Source organism: Suncus etruscus, chromosome 15, assembly GCF_024139225.1.
Source record: "Suncus etruscus isolate mSunEtr1 chromosome 15, mSunEtr1.pri.cur, whole genome shotgun sequence".
NCBI lineage: Eukaryota > Metazoa > Chordata > Mammalia > Eulipotyphla > Soricidae > Suncus > Suncus etruscus.
In genome coordinates, this window is record NC_064862.1 from 91485663 (window position 1) to 91506989 (window position 21327).

A 21327-nucleotide genomic window follows, 5' to 3' on the forward strand; every position below is an offset into this window, starting at 1 on the left:
GTAGCGCATTTGCCTTGCATGCATAAGGACGGTGGTTCGAATCTAGGCATCCCATATGTTTCCCTGAGCCTGCCAGGAGCGATTTCTGAGTGTAGAGCCAGGAGGAACCCCTGAGCGCTGCCGGGTGTGACCCAAAAACAAACAAACAAAAAGAAATCGCTCCTGGCAAGCTCGGGGACCATATGGGATCCTGGAGGATGGAACCCGGGTAGGCCGCGTGCAAGGGCAAACGTAGTGCCGCTGTGCTATCGCTCTGGCCCCCCATCACCCCCTTTTCTGGACCAGCACCCCGTCTCTGCCACTGCGGGCATCTGATCGCAGTGGACTTCACTGTGACATGTGTCCCCACCTGTCTGAGCCCCCCAACCACCCCAGCTGTAACTTTGATGTCCCCTGGGCCTTGGGCTGGCGCCCGACACCCTTCCTGTAGCCAGAGTCGCTGCTGCTGGCGGAGTGCAGTTATGAGGCAGTGGGCCAGGCCTTCCCTTTCCCTCCTCTCTCCTTCCACCAGACTCCTGCGCCCCAGCTTCTTACCCGAGCTGCTGACCAAAACGTGGGGTCCCCCATGAAGCCGCGGCCCAGCTGTCCCGCAGTGCCCAATACTCTGAGTTCTAAGGGCGCCTCCTCTCTCAGGGCTCCTCCCTCTTCGCTCCCACAGGGCAGGGGGCGGACCCCTCTCCCTCCAACTTCCCTCCGCAGAGGGGGGGCTCCCCATGGGTCCCCTCTTCCCCCAGGCGCTGGCCCCTGGCCTGCCTCCTGCCTCATTAATAAAGCGGATAAAATCTAAACACTGGAAAACTCGAGCAGCCCCCGCGGGCCGGAGGTGGGGGTGAGCCTAGAGCCCAGACAAGGGGCCACTGAGGCCAGCGACCTCAAAGAGGGGCACGGGGTGCTCATGGGGGATGAAACCCCGGCCCACACCTCTAAGTCCAGAGGTGACGCTGCCTGTTCCCATCACCGGACAAACCACACACCCCAGCAGGACACCTCAGCATCACATCACATGCCTGCACCCTAACCAAACAACCCAGAAGTTCGTGATTCAGCCCCCCAAGAACACCGCGGTCACCCCAGTTAGTGCCGGGAAGCATGGTCAGTTTCCCTCCCGGGCCCCGTGGAACACCCCAAGTTCTAGCGAGAAAAAGGCGGGACCACGAATACCTGTAGCTCTCACCCCGGTGTCACCTGGGCAAACCCCGAAAGGCCCACTCAACCTGCTGCCGTCCCCAGGAAGGGGCTGGGCTGGCTTCCTCAGGGAAGCATCTCAGACCCAAACATTCCTGCGAGGATCTCAGGCCTGCCCCCCCCCATTCCCTGATCCCCTCAATCCTCGGGATAAAGTGAGCTGTCAAAACAAGCTCTATGCCTCACACCCCGCCTGATCCCTCTGGGGGTCAAGCTTGGTTGGGGGATGCAGCCCAGCCGCCTTTGGGGACCCCCCCAACCTGTTTCCAGGCCTGCTGGCTGGAGCTCCCAGAATGGAAGGGGCTGGGGGCAGCATGGCTGGCGGCATGGGAACCCAGGCGGGCCTCTTGCCTAGGCCTTGCCTGAAGCGGGTAGGGTGGGGTGGTGGCACCAGTCCAGGAGCCAGCGGGTGGAACGGGTGGGAAGGGGCGGGCGCGGACTAATTGAGTTTGGAGTTTGGAGCCCTGGAAGGTTTCGGCTGCGCCTTCTGCATTCTTTCCCAGCCCCGAGGCCTGCACACACGTCCATCTCAGGGCTGAGTATCGTTTATATCCAAGAAGCAAATTCAGATACAAAAAACACCCCAGAACCGGCCCCCATCCCCCCACCCGCCTGGCTGGGGGAGGGGCAGCCCTCAGGGAAGTGGGGTTCACAGCAGACTCAGGTGCAGACTCCTGAGGAGGGGAGGAGGAAGGTCCTTGCAATGGGGGTGTCTTGGGCCAGGGCCATGGGTGCGGATATTATTGCATTTTGAGGGTGCACCCATCTCCTGCAGTCCCAGTGCCAGGAAACGAGTGTGGTCATGACCTACCCAAACAGCTCGTGGCCAGAGGACACCGAGGATAAAAATGTGTGTGTGTGTGTGTGTGTGTAGGTGTGTGTGGGAGGGCGCCCCTTCTACAGAGCCTCTCCGGGGGTGCCTGACCTGGCTGAGGTAGGTGGGGAACAGGGGGGCACCCCAGGCAGGCCGGGCACCAGGGAGGGGTGGTACCGATTGGGAGACGTGGGGGCCCAGCCGCCCCGCTCCAGGCTGCGGGGGTGAGACCGCCAGGATCCGGCTGGAGGCCTAGTAGCGGCCGACCTTGGCGTCCCCGATGGCACCCCACACGTCGAAGACAAACTCATCGGGGAAAGCGAAGTCACCCAGCCGCTCGTCCAGGGCTTCGGCCAGCTCGTCCGGGTTCCTTTTGTCCTTTCCCAGTTCCACCATTGTGGCCGCTGCAGGGGACATAGCGTGGGGGTAGCACTAAGGTCTAGTCTGATGGTGGAGGATCCAGGCCTGCCTTGCACCCCCCCTGCCGCCCCTCACCACTCACCTAGCTCCGTGTCCCTGATGCCCATGTAGCTCTCCAGCAGGTCGTCCACTTTCTCCACGGCCTTCTCCTCAAAGGCCGAGGGCTGGGGGCACAGCGGGGCTGCTCAGAACCAAGGGCAGCCACACAACCCCTCACCTCCCACCCAGGGAACCAGAGCCCAAGTGTCCAGAGAAGTGCCTGGAAGTAGCAGGAGGGACACGCTGGCCCTGTGTTGGCTCACCAGGTCCTCCACAGTGGCAGGGCCCCGGGATCGGAGCCGCAGGGTCCCCCGGCCAGTGCCCAGCTGAGATCCAGAGCCGGAACCTGGGCGTCCGCCTGCTGAGCGCACCCCGATCATGTCTGCAAGGGGTTGGAAGACAGGAGGTCAGGGATGAGGTGCAGGGGTCCCACGGGAGGAGCTCCTAGCAGACCCCAACTGGAGACCCCTACTCGATCATGTGGCAGGTGGGGCGTCAGGGCCCAGGGGCCTTGTTTTCGCTAAGGACCCATGGCCTGGGGGAAGTATTCATGGGGCCCCCACCCCTGGCCTAACAGCCGCAGGCCCATTCCTGAGAGTCAGTGAAGCCAGTCACCAGTGTGTGGGGGCTGGCTAGGGTTGGGGGCGCTTGGCTGGGCTAATGGCTCTGAGAAGCTGGGTGTGGGGGCTATTTCCGCCTTGTTTCCACCCTTAGCCTGGGCTCAGGCCAGCTCCCCTTCCCCAGAACAGGGAGGAGCTGTGCCCGCCCCCCTCAACCTGACAGGCTGCGTCAAGGCACCACCTGCTGGTGGCTCCTGGCCCTGCAGTCTGCGTCCCAGGAGAGAGAGAGGGAGGGGAGGAGGTGAGAAAGGGAGAGAGAATGTGTTTGTGTGTTTGTTTGTTTATTTACAGGAAGGGCTGTCTATCTGCTGGCAGGGCTGTGTGTGTGTGTGTGTGTGTGTGTGTTTGTTTGTTTTTTTACAGGAAACGCTGTCTGTCTGCTGGCAGTTCTTGGCCCTGCAGTCTGGGCCCCAGTGGGTTGTAGGAAAGGAGACAAGAGAAGGCTCCAATTTCTACAGCACTCTATGCATTGCATGTTTCCCCTGCAGGTCCTGAAGGTCAGAGGTCACTGTTAAGGGGACCTTTTCAGTACCTTGGCCTGAGCCTTGGGGACAGGAAGCAGTGTGTGTGTGTGTGTGTGTGTGTGTGTGTGTGTGTGTGTGTGTGTGTGTGTGTGTGCTGGCGGCTCCTGGCTCTAATGTCTGGGCCTCAGGAAGTAGTGTCTGTGTGTATGTGTTTGTCTATCTGTCCGCTGGCAGCTCCTGGCATGTGCTATCTGGGTGCCAGGAAGCAAGGTGTGTGTGTGTGTGTGTGTGTGTGTGTGTGTGTGTGTGTGTGTGTGTGTGTCTGCCTGCCTGCCTGCTGGGGCTCCTGGTCCTGCAGTTTGGGTCCCATGGCACACGTGTGTGTGTGTGTGTGTGTGTGTGTGTGTGTGTGTGTGTGTGTGTGTGTTTGGTGGTGATGGCAGCCCCTCACCAAAGGCCTTGCGGGGCTCCGTGAGCTTCAGCGTGAAGGTGCGGCCCCGAGGCAGCTCCTTGAGCAGCCGGGCCACCTCGTAGTGACGGCAGCCGAGTAGGCTCTGCCCATTGATGGCCTCGATCATGTCGCCCACACTGATGAGCTGCATGTGGTCGATCACGCTGCCCTCCTTGATGCGCTGCAGGGGGGTGCACAGCGGGGTCAGATCCAGTTGCGCTCCCCTCCAGCCAAGGCCTCGGGCACCCATCCACCCCAGGCACCTTGATGAAAGCGTAGCCGGCCCCGTTGTCGGTGATGGTAAGCCCCAGAGCGTCCTCAGACTTGAACACCTCCACCTCCTTCCGCTGCCCTTTGACGTGGGCGAAGATAAAATCCTCTAGCCCGATCTGGCCCCCTAGCAGTTTGTCCATGTCCACTTTGTGGGTGTTGAGAGTGCAGAACATCACCTGGGGGTAGGTACGCTTAGCCTGCTCCTCTCCCTCGGAGGCCATTGGCTGCTGTCCCTGCCACCCCCGCTATTCCCAGAGGGCAACCTGGCATGCATGGCGCAGGCACTCATCTGCATCGGCTCGGCCACAAAGCCGTCCCCAAGACTCAGGCCAAGCCCCTCAAGCATCCCCGAAAAGAGACCCTTAACAGTAACCTCTGGCCACCGACACCCCGAAGGGAAACCATGCAGTGCTTATAGCACTGCGGAAATCGGAACCGGCCCTGGCTCCTTTCCCACAACCCAACGGGGTGTGAGCTCGCAAGACACTTAGGGAAATCGGGCGCAGCCTTGGTTTCCTTTCCCACAGCCCACCGGGGCGACCCTTCGGGAATTCAGCCAAGAGCCTGATCTCCTTTCCCACAACCCACTAGGCCCGCCCGGAAATCGGACCCATCCTTGGTCGCCTTCCACAACCCAGGGGGCTTAGACTCCCAAGACCCTTCGGGAATTCAGCCTTGGTCTCCTTTCCCACAACCCACTGGACGTGAAGCCCGAGGCCTGATGGGATATCACACCTGGCCCTGGTCTCCTTTCCAGGATCATCTAGCTAGGCCGGTGGGAAATGGGCCCCGGCCTCGGTCTCCTTTTGCACCATCCACTGGAGTGTGAGTTCATGAGACCTGACATAAAATCACTCCCGGCCCTGGTCTCCTATTCCCACAATCCACCGGGGCATAGACACATGAGACCCTTCGGGAATTCGGCCTTGGCCCTGGCCTCCTTTCCCAAAACCCACCAGGGTGAGCTGGCGAGGAATGATGATGGGAAGTCAAACCCAGCCCTGGTCTCCTTTCTCAGAGCCCACCGGGACGTGAGCTCGTGAGATGCTTCGAGAAATCACATAGGGTCCTGGTATCCTTTCCCACAACCCACTGGGGCATGAGCTCCTGAAGCATGATGGGATATTACACATGACCCTGGTCGCCTTTCCCACAATCCACCAGGGCGTATACTCGTGAAGCCCAACGGGAAATCACACCAGGTCCTGGTCTCCTTTCCCACAACCCATGAGCTCCTAAAGCATGATGGGATATCACACATGACCCTGGTCTCCTTTCCCACAATCCATCAAGGTGTATACTCGCGAAGCCCCAAGGGAAATCCAACCGGGTCCTGGTCTCCTTTCCAACAACCCACTGGGGCATGAGCTCCTGAAGCATGATGGGATACCACACGTGACCCTGGTCTCCTTTCCCACAACGCACTGCGGCGGTCTCCCTCCCCGGAGAGGGATGCAGCGCCGCATCCCCGCGTACCTCGGCCGGCGGCAGGCGGAAGGCCTCGGCGATCTTGCCATACAGCTCCTTGACGTTGGTGAAGCCCTCGATGCGGCCCGTTGGGCTGCCGTGGGCCAGCTGGGTGTGGAACACGAGGCGGGGCCGCAGAGCTGGGGGCGGGGGTGGCAGGCCCATGTGGGGTCCCCCAGCCCCACCTCCGCCCAGGGGCCCAGGCTCACCCACGCCCAGCCCGCCCCGGCTGGGCTCGGCCTCTTCATTCTCCACCAGCGGAGGCGCCTTTTTCCTCCGGCCCAGACCCAGCGGCATGTGCGGAGAGAGGGGTGCTCCCAGGAGATCTGCGGGGTCGAAGGGCGGGCTCAGGGGTGCCAGCAGCGGGGGGCGCCCTTTCCCCACGGTTGCACCCTTCCACCCGCTGAACGGTGTAGGACACGGGCAGGCCCGGGCTTCAGTCCAGGTCAAGGCTCTTAGACACGGGCGACAAGAGCGACCAATGCCCACTATGGCCCCAGATAATGACTCTGGTCTTGCTCGGCATCATGCCATTAGCTCCTCTGGGGCTATTTTGTTGTTAGTTTCTGGGCTATGCCTGGCAGTGCTCAGGGCTCACTCCTATTGGGGTTCAGAGGACTTTATAGGATACTGGGGATAGAACCCAGGTTAAGTGCCCTCCCTGCTCCTCTGGCCCTATTGGGTCCTTTCTTATATGGTCACGCCTCCGGCTGTGAGATAGTGGGAGATTCCGAGAGGTTAATTCTGGTTTTCTAGCCGTTGAGACATCGGTAACATTGCTTGAAAACCATGTGGCCCCCTTCAAGTACACAGGCAGCTGTCATAGAGTGAACTGCTGGCCTGCTGAGAACTTGGCCAGGCTTCTGCGCCGAGGAGAAGTGACCAGTGACCCTTTTCAGCTGAAGCATTGACTTGCTAGAGCGAAAGATCAACACAACCAAAGAACTGGTTCTTTGAAAGGAGAAGCGACATTGATAAGCTCGTTGCTCGGCAAAGCACCTGAGAAAGGAGAGAGGCGAAATAAAAGGAAGCAAACACGAAAGAGGCGAGGCTGCAATTGGCTGAACTACACAAGCTGGCCAGGGTGGTGTACAGCCGGGAGATTGTCAAGGGAAGGAGGGACGACCCCGAGATTCTCAGCGCTGTCCCAGACTAGGTCGGGAAAATGCAGTCAGAAATACAGTCGAAACAGTTGGGGTTGGAATGGTAGAGACAGGACAGCAGGGAGGGTGCCTGCCTTGCCCGCAGGCCTGGATTGGATCCCTGGCACCCTAGACGGGCCCCTGGGCCTCCCCAGGGGTCACTCCTAAGCCCTGAGCCAGGAACAGCCCCTGAGCAGCGGCACATTAGACAAAGGCTTGGTTGGATACAACCCAAGCAGCTGCCACTGAAACAAAAAGGCAGCTTGCTGCTTGCCGGGGAAAAGATCCTTGAATATCGGCTGTCCAACAGGAAGGTGAGACCCAAAAGGCAGAGGAGAGGGCGCTGGGCTGGCGGGGCTGTCCTGGCACTAGAGAAAAAAAGAAACAACCAAAGAACTCAATGTACAAAAAGTTTAGATAAGTCAACCACGAAAGACGAAAGACGTTGGCTAGACTACAAGAAGGCGCTGGGGGCACTGCCCTCCAGGAGCGGTTCCAAACCACCACAGGGTCGCTGCCTGCCTCCCCCAGGTGACCAAATCTAAGATCAGAGGGCACAGAGCTGTGGGTGAGGATGTGGGATGTGGGGAAACGGGGTGCAGGTGCTGGGGTATGGGCTTCGGGGGCTGTCTGTGAACTGAAGCGACACCACCCGGGGCTTCGCCCTACTACCTCACCTGCACAAGGGCGATCCAGGAGGCACCGGGCCCCATCGTGGCAACACACACACACACACACACACACACACACACACCAAAACTGCTGGAAGCCCAGTGCTTACATAAGAGCAACTCTGGAGTGTAAACGCTAAAGAAGTGGGAGCGGAAGCCAGAGTGATAGCACAGCAGTAGAGCGTTTGCCTTGCACACTGCTGACTCTGGACAGACCCGGGTTTGATCCCGGCACCCCATATGATCCCCTGAATCTGTCAGCAATTTCTGAGTACAGAGCCAGGAGGAACCACTGAGCGCCGCCAGGTGTGGCCCAAAAACAAAACAAAAAAAGAAGTATACACTGGGCTCAAACAATGAGAGCGGAAAGGGCGCTTGCCTTGCATCCAGCCAACTTGAGTTCAATCCCCGGCACACACTCAGGGTGCCCTGAACCCTCCAGGAGTTTTTTGGGTGTGACCCCAAAACCAAAACAATGACAACAACATAAAGAAGCTAAGCTGCTACTCGGAAAAGCTGGGGGGCTATTTCACTTGAGTCACACCCGACAGTGCTCAGGGATCACTCCTGATTGGAAGATCCTTACATTGTGCCAGAGATGGAACCAGGGATGGCTGCATGCAAAAGCAGCACCCTAACTCCCAGACTAAATGGTTTCTTCCTCTTGTCTGTTGGTTTGAGGGGTTGCCCCAACAATGCTCACAGGACCATTCGATGCCCTTGTGCTCCACCTGCCCTCCTCTCCCCTCCCCTGCCCTCTGAGAGGACTAGCCTAGCCCTGTGTCACTCACCAGGACCAGCGTGGCCGCCGCCTCTCCCCACTGCAGCCCTTGGCCCCCAGGTCGCTAGTCAAGCCCGCAGCCAGAGTGAGCCTGTGAAAGAAGAGTCCCTCACATTCAGGGATTCTATCTGCCCCACTCAGTGCCTGACTTTTGCTTGCCTCCCCTTCGCTGGAGCCATGCTATGCTGAGGTGTAAGAGGCCCTGCACCAGCAAAACACTCACACTACCATATCCGCTGTTCCTTCACTCCCTTTCCAGAGACGAGGGATCCTGGCCCTGACCTCCCCAATATTCTTGGAGCACATGACCAAGCTTCTGTTCACCCCAGAAATTCACTGTTTATTCTTTGCTTGGGGACCACAATCGGAAGAGCTCAGGGCTTACTCTGCGGCTGTGCTCAGGGACCACTCTTGGAGATGTTCAAGGGACCATATGGGATGCCAGAGATCAAATATGGGTCACCCACATGCAAGGCCAGTGCCCTCCCCACGGTGCTATGGCTCCTGCCCCAGGAAACTGTCAGATCACCATGCCGGGCCCCTGGCCTGGCTCAGGCTCCAAATCCCCAATGGTGAAAGCCAGGATTGCCCCCACCAGAAGGTGCAGGGATGCAGGAGCTAAAACTCCACCTCTGCCACTTACCAGCTGAGTGGTCCTGGGCAAGTCACTTCACTGGCCAGACCCTCAGCCTCCTCATCTGAAAAATGGGCAGAATGTTTGCAGAAAGCCAGAGAAGCCAAGCACAGACTCGCCTGGCAGTGAGTTCAAGGAAGAAGTTATTATGGTCATCAGCACTGCATAATGCTTCACCCCACCCCTCCTGCCCAGGAATACCACAGTCCTCTCCACTGACTGACCTAGGCCTGTGGCAGGTCACCTTCTTCAGGCAGTTTCCCGGGCTTGCCCCAGCCTGCTGTAACTGCCCCCTGCGGTTGACCTGCTAAGGCGGCCTGTGTACTTCAATTCCAGTGTCCCTGCTAGCAGGCTTGACTCACAGCCTCAGAAACTGTTTAACTCTGTGTCTGAATTTTCAAACCTAAACTGTAGCCTGTCATCATTCTGCTGCTTCATCAATCACAACTGTTTCCCACTTGGGGAGGGGAGGGAGGCAGGTGGAGCCCAAAAGTAGGAACCCCACCACCAAGGCCTTGAACCTCTGCCTCCTGCCAGATCCCCTGGCCCAGGCTCCTGTATTGCTGCCACCCCTGCCTCTTCGGATCCCATCCTGTACCCCAGGATAAAGGCAGCTCCCCAAGCACAGGACTGGTGCCTCATTCTGTTCCTGCCTCTGTTCTCTTGGCACAGAGCACCGTGCCTGGAACAAGGCGGGCACCCAAGCAAGGCGCAGAAAGAAGGGCCACCTGTACAGAAAACGCCTGGGTGGTTGTCCGACGGACAATGTGGATGGAGGGGCAGAGGGAGAAAAGGCATTTCCGTCTGGTGGCCCCCAAATGTTCTGCAACCCCACAGCCAGGCAGAGTGGCAAGGTGCAGATGAATGGAGAGTGGAAAGGGGTTCCAGGGCAGGCTGGGGGTGTGCCACACCACGCCACAGCCACACCACACCCACCTCTCCAGCCTCGCAGGACTCGGGGGAGAAGGGGGAGAAGACGGAAGGAGGGCGGGAGCCTCTGATTCAGTCTTGAAAAACCGGCTCCTGGTTTCCGGGGAGAACCACCTACTTACTCCCAGGTGGCCTGGCTCGGAGGGGCCGCTCTTCTGCAAACGCCCCTCTCCCCTCCAGAGCCAGCCCTCACCTTTCAGGGGGGGGACAAGACTCCAAGAGGGTGAGGGCAACTTCCTGAGATGATCTGGGGGGGGCTTGGTAGAGATGGGTGGGGAGTGGGGCCAGGCGTGGAGTGGGAAGCCTCCAGCATTACTCAGATAAGATGAAGGGTGGAGGGAAGGGAGGAATTCGGGGTGAGGTCCCCTCCCACACCAGGCGCTTCTGGTCAGCAAGCAGCAACACCCCCTAATCCGGGTGGGGAAACCCAACCAGAGAATCTAGCCCTGGAACCCCTTCCCAGACTCCGTGGGCTCCGTGTCCCCTACACCTGCCACTTCCCCATAATGCGATGTGCCCATCGCTCCCGCTCTGGAGGTGGCAAAGAAGCAAGAACACCTTCCAGGAGGAGCCGGGATTCTCCATGATCCCCACGGCAGGCCCTGGACACGGAACCATGAGGCCCAGGGCTGGCTCCCATTTGCACTCTGGGGAGGGGAGCCCGGGAGGCTCCCCACGCGCGCGCCCCCAGATCCTTCCCCAAATGCCCATCCTGAAAGATGAGACTAGGCCAGCTCCTGGGGGTGCCCTGAGCCGGGCTCCGGGACACGGACCCCCAAACCGAGCTCCAAGTGCCAGGAGCCGTCCAGAGGGGTGCAGGGCAGCAGAGGCGCGATGCCGGCCCGTGGGAAGGGTGGCGATCCCGTGCAAAGGGCCTGGGGCATCCCCGGCCCCACCCTGCCCAGGGGGATCCCAGGGGGTCGGGACCCCCACATATAGCCAGGAGGGCTCATCGGGGGTCCCCCAGCCGCCCAGGAGTGGCCCCCTAATGCCGCAGCCGCGCCCAGCCTCGCCCGACAAACTCACCAGCCCCGCCGCGCCCTGCGCCCCGCGCCCCGCGCCCAGCTCGGCCCTGGGCAAACTCGAGCCGGGGCCTCTCCGGCGGCGGCTGCCGGAGGGCGGGGCCTGCGCCCACGCCCCGCCAATCAGAGACGAGCTCCCCGCGCGTTCGACCAATCAGCGCCGCGAAGCGCCCGGAGGGGGCGGAGTCACGGCCACATTCCAAAGGGATCTCTCCTCCTCGTCCGGCCCGGCGCCGGGGACCCTCCCGCGGGCTGAACCATCGCGGGGAGGCTCCGGGGGCCCCCGCTGGAGAGAAAGGAGGCGTGTAGTCCTCGTGTCCCTCGGCGGGGACACGCAGGGCCAGCTGGGTGCGAGTCAGGGGAGCCAGGCTGAGGTTCAGGAAGAGGACAGATGATGCGCCAGGCCCGGCATCCTGGAAGGAAGCCCTTTGGGGCGCACCCGGCCCGGCCCGAACCCTGCTGGGAAGGTGCGTTCAGGGGACCACCCGGAGAGACACCGAAGGCGCTGCCCCGGGATGCCTTGCACGCGCACCCGACCTGAGTTCCATCCCCGAGGAGTCCCCCTGAGCATGGCCGGGTGCGACCCAAAATGCAAAAAAAGCAAAAGAAAAGTGCAGTGTCCACAGGCACTGCCTTTGCTTTGCTCTCTCAGGCCCACCTGAACCAGGGGTTCCATCCTAGGCATCCCCCTCGGGCTCCCTGAGCACCCCCGAGAGCAAGAAAGACCTGAGCACCGCCGGGGGTGCTCAGCATCCACCCCCCAAAAAATATTTTTAAGTTAAAGAAAGACAAAAGAAAAGTTTCAGGCGTGCGACGAGGGGTACTAGATGTCCTAGATGTCACACTAGAGAGGGTGGCCCGGATTCCCGGGATGCACAGTGCAGAAGAGTCATTCATTCACTCATTCGTTCGTTCATTCATTCATTCATTCATACACACCCCCACCCCATCGGATATGGAAAGTCTTCCCGCCCCGTGCCAGGCGTGGTCCTGTCTCTGCAATCACATTATGAAAATAGCCCGACATGTTCGTTGACATGTTTGAGAAGGGATCGCAGGGGCTTCAGGGTGGGGAAGCCCGGCCGGGGAGGAAAGTCTCCTCCATCGGACTGTCCTTTCTCTTTGCCAACACCGGGATCAGTTTCCTGGTGTGGCACAAAGGGCCCGGGGCAGCCTCACCTTTTGCAGGCGGTGCTTTCCTCGGAGGTCTTCGAGCCGGATCGGAGCCAGGCATCGGGTCCCCGGGTCCTCGGGGGCGGACGAGAGAGTTGGATTGGACCCCACTGGCCGCCGTAGAAGAAGCGGGGCTTGGAGTTCGCTGTGCATTCTGGGAGTTGTAGTAGTTCCATGGAGTCTCTAAGGCCCTAACCAGGAACCACACTGAGTATACAGTGAGGGTTGTTTTTTTTGGTTTGTTTGTTTTTTTTGTTTTGTTTTGTTTTGTTTTGTTTTGTTTTTGCAGTGTGTCCCTCCCGCCACCCTCCACCCCAGGGGTTGTGATCTGCCCCGAAGAGGCGTCCCCGCAGAGGGACCAAGTGAAGGGGGACAGTGGAAGGGGAGGGCACTTGCACTTGAGCACCGCCTGGCTGGCACCACCCAGCCCAGCTGGCTGGCATCCCGGTTGCTATAGCAATGGGCACTACCATTGTCCGGCTTTTCCTGTTCTGCTGACCTCTGCCGGCGGGGCCGCTGACCTCCTTGGGGCTCTGCGCACTTTTGGGCTTGCCCCTGCTTCCTAGCTGTGTCCTGAAGTCAGCTGGCTAATGAGGGGGGAGAAGCGGGTGGAAGGGTGGGACAACCAAACCCTGAGCTGCGTCCATGTGACAGATGAGGAGGTGCCCAGGGGATTACCCAAGGTGACAAGAGCAACACCCAAGCAAACCCAGCCCCCAGTTGTGTAGCTCAATCAAAGGCAGGCCCAGGTCCAAAAGCCATGGATGCCCACTAATAGAGGCACCAGGAACAGAAGACAAGGAAGGGATTTCTGAGAAATCATTGGCGCATCAAGGATGTCAGTGGAGGGTGAAAAACCTTCTAGGTGGTTTTTGGTTTGGGGACCGCACGTGGGGGTGATTTGGGGGATCCTCTGGCTCCAATGATCAAATCAGGGCCCACAGCATGCAAAGTGATGTTCTAGCCCTTTGACCTCTCTCAATCCTTTCTTTGTTTTTGTTTGTTTATTTGGTTTTCGGGTCACACCGGTGTCGCTCAGGAGTTACTCCTAGCTCTGCACTCAAAAGTCGTTCCTGGCAGGCTCGGGGGACCATATGGGATGCTGGGATTCAAAACGGGGTCCGTCTTGTGTTGGTCGTGTGCAAGGCAAACGCCTTTCTGCTGTGCTATCACTCAGGCCCCTCTCTTTGGTTTTTTGTTTTGGGGCCGCACCCAACAGCACCCAGGGGTTGCTCCTGACCCTGCGCTCAGGAACCACTCCTGGAGGGCTCTAGGGACTCTGTGGGATACCAGGGACTGAACTCAGGTTGGCCCTGTGCAAGGCAAGCGTCCTCCTCGCTATAGTATCAATCCTGGCCCCCAACCTCTCTCTGAAGAAGTGAATGCTAAATGGGTATAAAGTCCCTCAGTGTGACCATGAGAAAAAAATCCTTTTCGTGACACCTGCTGGTGCTCAGGGGCAAATCCTGGCTCTGTTCTCACTCCTACTTCTGGTGCTGCCAGAAAATAGAATCCAGAGCCTTCCCCCACTCCCACACAGGCAAAGCAAATTCAATAAGATAAGGTTTTTATTTGGAGGGTTTGTCACACCCGGCAGCGCTCAGGAGTTCCTCCTGGCTCTACGCTCAGAAATCGCTCTTGGCAGGCTCGGGGGACCGTATGGGGTGCCAGGATTCGAACCACCGACCTTCTGCATGCAAGGCAAATGCCCTACCACCATGCTATCTCTCCGGCCCCAAGAGAAGATTCTTGTCTTAGGAGATACACCCAAAATTGTTCATTTGTAAATTCGGGATATCTATAACTGACACATTTGGGGTGTGCGTGTGTGTGACGGTGAGGCCACTCCCGACGGTGCTGAGGGCTGATTCCTAACTTTGCTCTAGGATCAACTTTCTTTCAGTCTCCCAGGTGTCCGCCTCTTCCTCTGGCCAATTGGGCTTAGTTTCTTCCTCATCTCTTGGTTTCTTTTATGGGTGCCACACCCAGCGATGCACAGGGGTAACTCCTGGCTCTGGCTCTGAGCTCAGTATTCATTTTTGGCAATGCTTAAGGGGTTCCCGGCATGATGGGGTTCCGGGAATCGAACCTCTGTCAGCTAAGAGCAAGGCAAACGCCCTCCCCACTGTCCTAGCGCTCCGATCCGCCCTCCTCTTCAGTTCTAAGCCTCTCCCCCAAATTATTTCCAGGATGGCAACCAGAGGGCGCCCAAGAGCCCGGCCCTGGCAACCCCGCCCTCAGCCTGTTGGCTCTGTGCCTGCCAATACCCTTCCCCCACACTATTCCCTTGTGCCACTGGCCTGGCCCAACGCTCTAGGGTCCCGCCTGATCTCCCCGCAGCCGCCCTTGAGATGAGTGACCTGCTTCAAGCTAGACTTGCAGACGTTCCAGATGTCCGAAGGGCTGGTCACCGCCCGCCCCCACCCCACCCAGTGCGGCGAACCCAAATTTCAGATGAAAGTTTGGGGAGAGGCCCACAGACCTAGTGCACAGGCTTGTTTTATTTTTGTGTTTGGGCCACACCCGGCAGTACTCAGGGATTACTCCTGGCTCTGCTCTCAGAAATTGCTCCTGGTAGGCTCGGGGTACCATATGGGATGTCACGAATCGAACCCAGTTCGTCCTGTGGGCCACATGCAAAGCAAACACCCTACCTCTATGCTATTACTCAGGTCCCCAGAACTAATTTCTGAGTGCAGAACCAGGAGTAACCCCTGAGCACTGCTGGGTGTGGCCCTAAAACAAAAAAGAACATAAAGAAATGAAAGAGGGCCAGAGAGATAGCATGGAGGTAGGGCACTTGCCTTGCATGCAAAAGGACGGTGGTTAGAATCCTGGCACTTGCCAGGAGTGATTTCTGAGCGTAGAGCCAGGAGTAACCCCTGAGCGATGCCAGGTGTGACCCAAAAAACAAACAAACAAAAAAAAGAAGTGAAACAGAAATAAGGGGAAGAAAACCAACGACAAAAAGACCCTAAATTTGTGAATGTGCCCTTCTTTTTTTTTTTTTTTTTGTTTTTTTGTTTTTTGGGCCACACCCTGTGACTCTCAGGGGTTACTCCTGGCTATGCGCTCAGAAGTTGCTCCTGGCTTCTTGGGGGACCATATGGGACGCCGGGGGATCGAACCGCGGTCCGTCCTAGGTTAGCGCAGGCAAGGCAGGCACCTTACCTCCAGTGCCACCGCCCGGTCCCAAATGTGCCCTTCTTTGACTTTTTGGTGTTTTTTGTTTTGCTTTGTTCTGGGGCCACACCCAGCAGTACTGGATCAGTAGGGCTGACTTCTGGCTCTGCACTGAGGGAATCCCTCCTGGTGGGTTTTGGAAACCATATGCGAGGTGCTGGGGACCAAACTGGGGTGGGCTGCATGGAAGGGAAGCGCCTTACATAGCTCTGTCCCATGTGCAATTCCTTGGGCTGAGTCTCCATTGACATGTTTGGATTTGAAGCCCAACCCAGCCTAGGTCAGGACAGGCCCTGGGTTAAGGGGAAGTGCCTTGGGCCAACTGCCTGTGACATGCTTGCCTTGCACCTCGCTCAGCACAGCCCTGAAACTGTAGGGTCCTCCAAGCCTCGACAAGAGTGCTCCCTAAGAATAGAGCTGGGTGGGCTGGAGAGATAGCACAGTGGTGGAGTGTTTGCCTTGCATGCTATCAACCCGGGATGGATCCAGGTTCGGTCCCCAGCATCCCATATGGACTGATTCAGAGTGCAGAGCCAGAAATAACCCCTGAGCACTGACGGGTGTAGCCCAAAAACAAAACAAAAATCAAGACTAGAGTAGGGAGTAAGCTCTAAGGATAGTTAGTCAACCTGATCCTCAAAACAAACAAACAAACAAACAAAAACAACCAACAAGACATGCTAATGCTCTTAGGCCTGGACACTCTTGCCCTAAAGCATCTCCTGGCACATCTGAGACCAAGAATTTGGTGCCTGGCAAAGCTCATGTTGCTAAATGTAACCCCCAAAGCCCTTTGTGAACTCTAACCAAATGATGGAGGTGTGTGTGAGTGTGTGTATGTGAGTGTGTGTGTGTGTGTGTGTGTGTGTGTGTGTGTATACTGTTCTCAGCAATTAGTATGACCCCTAATATCACAACAAGAAGGAATAGACACAATCAGATAAAAGAAGGAAGGGAAGAAGCAGCCACAGAGGTAGCTAAGGGCTGGGACAGGTCAGGATACAGCCAGGCCCGGAGCCAGGTAGCCAAGAGCCTAGGGCTCTGCAGGTGAAAATATAGGTGTTCCATGTTGTTGGTGCTGTAGGCATCAGGGTGGGGCCCAGGAACCCTCTCTAGTAGGTCTGTTTCCTGGGAGACCGTTTCCACCCCCAAGGCTACCCAATTGGTGGGATTCTGTGTGCCCTAACTCACCCTTAAAGCTGCTCCTCCAAATGGGGGTGACTGTCTGGAGCTGGGGGCCAGGAGCCCTTCTGGGACTCTCACTGGGGACTGATTTCTAGGTGGCCGCAGCTAGTCCTCACACTTACTTTGTCACTGCTGAGCACCAGACCTTGCTGGTGCTGGATAGAGAGGTAGAGTCGAAAAAGATGGGTGGCATCTTCAGGGGGTCTTCTGGGGCCCTGAGTGTGGGCCCCAGAGAGCGTGGAGTGGGTGTGGCTGGGAAAACACCTGGATTTTCCTGCAAAATACAGACGCGAGGGAACTGCCAGCCAAGCTGCCTCCTTGGTGTGTAGTCATCATTGCGGGCAAATGATAAGGCAAAGGGCAACCAGGAAACAGGTTTCTTCCTGTAAGGGAGGGAATGAAGGTGAGACACAGCTAGGGGTCCTCTCACTCCTCCCTCCCCCTATAAAACAGCCTTAATGATAGGGAGCCCCAGACTGACCTTTTCTCAAGCACCTCCCCAGAGCCTAGCCTGCTGCATGCCTCCCTGCCTGGCTTGTGTCTCTCCTCCTTCGTGCTGAGATTGGGGTGCTGGGGTTGCTCATTCGTTTTGGTTGCTTTTCCCTTCTCCCAGTCTCTGCTGCTCCTATGCTCAGAATCACACTGTCAAAGGGCCTGTAGGTTTCCAAACTTTCAGCAGGCAAGGGAGTGGGGGACAAAAGGTGGGTATTTCTTTGGAAGGGGAGCTGGGGGTGCTCTCAAGTTTGCTCCAGAGGCCCAGGAATCCCTCTGGGAAATTCTCAGCTAACCTGGCCAGGCAATGCAGTGCAAGGCCTGAGGAGATGGTGGTGCTTGGGCTCTGCGGTGCAGGACATCTGCTTGGACTCTCAGGAGCTGCTGCCAGCTCAGTGATTGGGGGGAGGGACCAGGAGGCACCAGGGACAGAGCCCAGAGTTCCAGCAGGAGCTGCCAGGCCCAGCTATTGGTGAGATGTCACATCACTAGGCCAAGGCCAAACACTGCACAGGTGGTCTGGGTGGGACTTAGTCCTGGCAGAGGAAGGGAAACCACTGCCCAAGCTCTGCGCCCCAAATGGAGAGGCCGGGCCCAAGGCTTTAGTGCTGTTTCACGGAGCTGACACAGGTGAGGTGAGGCAGACCACAAGGTATTCTGTGAGTGCTACTTTCAGGAAGGGTCGAGTCAGGGAGGGTTGGCTGTGGATGGGAGGGGGAGTCACCCCTCCAACCTGGGAGCTGGAAACTAAGCGGGGACAATTTAGGAATTCTGCTTGTAGAAGCAGACTCTTTGGGGAGGGCGCTGGTTAAAAAGGGCCAAGCTCTGAATATTGTTGGCCCCTATTGGCCACTGTTCCTGTCCCGGAAAAGGGGGTCCTCTGCTTCGTTGGGCCCATCAGGTGCTACTGGTCTGAGCAAGTGACCCACTTCTGGTGTCAGAGATCGAGTCTGAGGTTTCAGAGCCTTAGGGGATTGCACACTGTGCGGAGGAGCACTCACTCCCTTGCCTGCTGAAAGTTCGAGAATCTACAGGTCCTGGCAGCTGCAGATTGGGCTGTTTGAAGCTGGGAAACTGCACCTAGAGTGGCTGGAGTAGGTGTAGGGTTTCCTGGAAGTCATAGAAAGGAGCAGCGACACTTCCCATCCCTCTAACTGTCCCCTTGGCCGTTCCTAGAGATGAAGCAGCTCAAGGACTCGGGAACCTTAGAAGGGACATGACCAAGCTTCCCCCCCTGGAAAGCAATGGGGATGCTAGGGGGGACACTGCTCTCAGAGCCCCAGCTCTCCCTCAACACCAGCCCGCACCCCGAACAGAGTCAATAATTGCTCCGAAGTTTCATTTGAGTCTTTAATGCCTCGTGCTGCACAGACAAGTCACAGGCTTTGGTCCCGGGTTGGCAGTGGCCCCTGACATCAAGTCTAAAGGTCTCGCACCCGACTGGCCTGTGCGAGCAGACTCGGCACGGCCCACATCCAAGGGTCCTTGTGAGTCCACCCTGGCTACTTTGCCATGAACTGGACCCACATATCGCCTCCTTAGAAAGCATTTACAGCGTCCCACAGTGCCCCTGAAATCAGAAGCAAAGACCCTTTTATCAAAAGGGAGTAAAACTGCATTTGCAAATTCAAAAGGATCACATCCTTTTGAAGAGTCCAGAGTCCAGGAAATGGAATGAGGGCCACTGGCGGGCCTCTGGGTGCCCAAAACATCGTCTCCGGGGAGGGACTCGGGCGGGCACAAAGGGCTCCAGGCCGGGAGGTGAAGGGCCCAGCCCTGTTCTCTTCCCAGGTCGGGACAGGAGGTATTGCTGTGGCGCCGGCCAGCCGGCAGTGCTCTGTTCTCGGTTCAAGACAGCAAAGAGAAACGGGGTCTTTGTGGAGACACAGTGATGCTCAGGAACGTGGCACGGCCAGCAAGGGGTCTCCAGGCGGCCGTGCCCTCTCTGTAGTGCCCACCACATGCCCCAGCGCTCGACAAATCACTGCAGTGGAGGGCACGGCTTCGAGAGATTGTAATATATTCTCTGGAAAACACTCAGCAGTGTGACTGACGCCCGCCCTGGGCCCTCCCGCTATGGAACGTTCCAGAAGTCCTTGTGCTATGTGCTGGGAAGACTGTGGCTATTTGGGGAGCACCTGCTCCAGGACAGTCCTGGATGCGGACGAGATCCTGTCGGGGAAGATCACTTCGAACTCAATGACCAGGTCGCCGCGCTTCTCTGGTGTCTTGGGCAGGGGCAGGCCTTCTCCGGGAATCCTGTGGCGAAAGCCTGGCCTGATTACCTCTTGCAACTTGACGGTGATGGTCCTGCCGTCCAGGGTGGGAGTGTTCACGTTGCAACCACAGAGAGCCTTGGGAGAGAAGGGGTGCAGTGAGGAAAGCGCACAGGGCCCAGAGGGACCACCCCGGGGTCCGGTCTCCCTAGTCCCCGTCCCCATCAACACCCCGCCCCACCTCACCTCCCGAAGGCTGATCCGGGCCGGGTAGATAACATCGGAGCCGTCTCTCTTGAAGACGCTGTGGGGCTTGTCCTTGAGGACGAAGACGATGTCCGCGGGAATGTTGCTGGAGGTCTGGTCGCCCTCCTTGGGGAAGGTGATCTTGGTGCCTTCCTTCCAGCCGCGCTTCACCTCGATGGTGAGGATCTTGTCCTCGTTGCGGGTGCTCTTGCCGTCGGGGTTGAGGCGCTTGTGGGAGATCTTCATCTTCTTGGTGCAGCCCTTGTACACCTCTTCCAGCGACACCCGGAGGTCGTGGGTGACCGGCGGGTCCTGCTTCCTGCGCGCCGGCTCCTGGGCCGGCCGGCCGCGGCCCCCGACGAAGTTCATGTTGGACGTGAAGCCGCCCATGCCCAGCGGGAAGCCGGGGAAGGGGTCGTCCACGTCCATGCCCTCCTCGCCGTTGCGCTGCCCGAAGAACGTGTCGAAGGGGTTGCGGCCCCCGAAGAACTCGGCGAACATGGCGTGGGGGTCCCCGTGGAAGGTGTAGCTGAAGGAGGTGCCGTTGGGGCCGGCGCCGGCGCCACCGCTGGGGCCGCCGCCCTTGAGGCCTGCAAAGGGGAGAAGAAGAAGAAATGGGGCGCGGTCAGAAGGGGAGGCTGCACCTTCCCGAGGACCTCGGGGCTCCCCCAAGGGGGGTCGATCTGGGGGTGCTGGCGGCCAGACCCCCAGCCTGGCAACCCCACTGGGCCTCCATTCATTGCACATTGCACATTGCACGGGGAGGGAAGGAGGGGAGGAATTCGGGGCGCCCCCGAGGGCCGGGTGCGGCGGGGACTGGCTGCAGGGGCGCGGCGGGCCTGAGTCATTCCCGGGGCGGGGTCCCCCACCTCCACGCCTCCTCCCTGCGCCCCAAAAAACTGGGCGCCCCGAGGACGTGCCGGGTGGCGGTGGTGAGGGGGAGGAGGCCCGGCTGGCTCAGCGCTTTCTCCGGGCCACCTCACCCCACCCCAATTCCCGCCGCCGCTGCCGCCGCGCTATGCTAGAAGCTTCTGCGCCTCCTCCCTTGGGTCGGGGCCGGCTGCCAATCGGAGGCCGCGCGCACCCCAAGGGGCTTTTTGGGGCCCGGCCTCAGTTCCCCCCGGCCCGGGGCGACCTCGCGTCGGACCTTCCTCGCCGTAGCGGTCGAAGATCTCGCGCTTGCGGGGGTCGCTGAGCACGTCGTAGGCCTCGGCGATCTCCTTGAACTTCTCCTCCGCGCCCGGCTCCTTGTTCTTGTCCGGGTGGTAGCGCAGCGCCTGGCGCCGGTACGCCCGCTTGATCTCCTCGTCCGACGCGCCGCGGGCCAGGCCCAGCGTCTGGTAGTAGTCTTTCCCCATCGCGCCCGTGCACCCCCGTCCCGTCCCCGCCCGGCTCCTTCGCCGCCGCCGCCCGCTCGGGGCCTCTATATACCCGCCCGGCGGAAGCTTCCAGAGCCCGCCAGCCCCCTCCAGAACCTTCCGCCCCGCCCCCGGCACCGCGCTGGCCAATCACTGCCTTCTAGGCCCGTGACTACAACGTCCGGGGCGGGGCCTGCCCGCCAACGGCCGCCCGCGTGGCCACGCCCCTTTCCGCCCGCCCCGGAAACTTCGGCAAACGCCTCTCGTCGACGGAGAGCCAATCGCGAAAGGCTTCCGCCCGGAGAGCCACGCTCCTTCCCAGGGGGCAATAGGTCGCTCGGGGGCGGATCTAGTGACGCCCCGCCCCTCCATAAGGGCAACAAGGTCTGCGGGGCGGGATCTCAAATAGACACGCCCCGTTTCTCTAGGCCACGCCCCCTTTCTAGGGGATCTAGGCTGGCTCGCTGCAGGCGCGACGTGGTCCTCCTGCAGTAGAGCTCCCCTGGCTGGAGACTCGGGGACCGTCATGCAGTCTCTGTCCCAATTCAGGTTTTCCTTTGG

The 21327-nt window shown here is 59.1% G+C and overlaps 2 protein-coding genes across 4 annotated transcripts; both read right to left on the minus strand.

Moving 5' to 3' along the window:
* Positions 1-1714: 1714 nt before the first annotated feature.
* GIPC1 (GIPC PDZ domain containing family member 1) lies at positions 1715-12130 on the minus strand. 3 transcript variants are annotated; one of them, XM_049788528.1, is made up of 9 exons: positions 12093-12130; positions 8971-9025; positions 8338-8418; positions 5743-6059; positions 4257-4442; positions 3994-4174; positions 2722-2840; positions 2502-2583; positions 1715-2403 (listed from the first exon to the last, which is right to left on the minus strand). In XM_049788528.1, the coding sequence occupies exons 4-9, from the start codon at positions 6028-6030 to the stop codon at positions 2252-2254; spliced, it is 1008 nt and encodes a 335-aa protein (XP_049644485.1). In that variant the 5' UTR covers positions 6031-6059; positions 8338-8418; positions 8971-9025; positions 12093-12130; the 3' UTR covers positions 1715-2251. The 3 variants fall into 3 exon arrangements, with proteins under 3 accessions (XP_049644485.1, XP_049644486.1, XP_049644487.1); XM_049788529.1 differs by lacking the exon at positions 12093-12130 and adding an exon at positions 10918-10983; XM_049788530.1 differs by lacking the exon at positions 12093-12130 and having other exon boundaries at positions 5743-6052; positions 8340-8418.
* Positions 12131-18944: 6814 nt separating this feature from the next.
* Positions 18945-20793, minus strand: DNAJB1 (DnaJ heat shock protein family (Hsp40) member B1). Its single transcript, XM_049788526.1, has 3 exons — positions 20556-20793; positions 19409-19998; positions 18945-19300 (listed from the first exon to the last, which is right to left on the minus strand). Exons 1-3 carry the CDS (start codon positions 20764-20766, stop codon positions 19070-19072), a joined length of 1032 nt encoding a protein of 343 aa, XP_049644483.1. The 5' UTR covers positions 20767-20793; the 3' UTR covers positions 18945-19069.
* Positions 20794-21327: the final 534 nt, after the last annotated feature.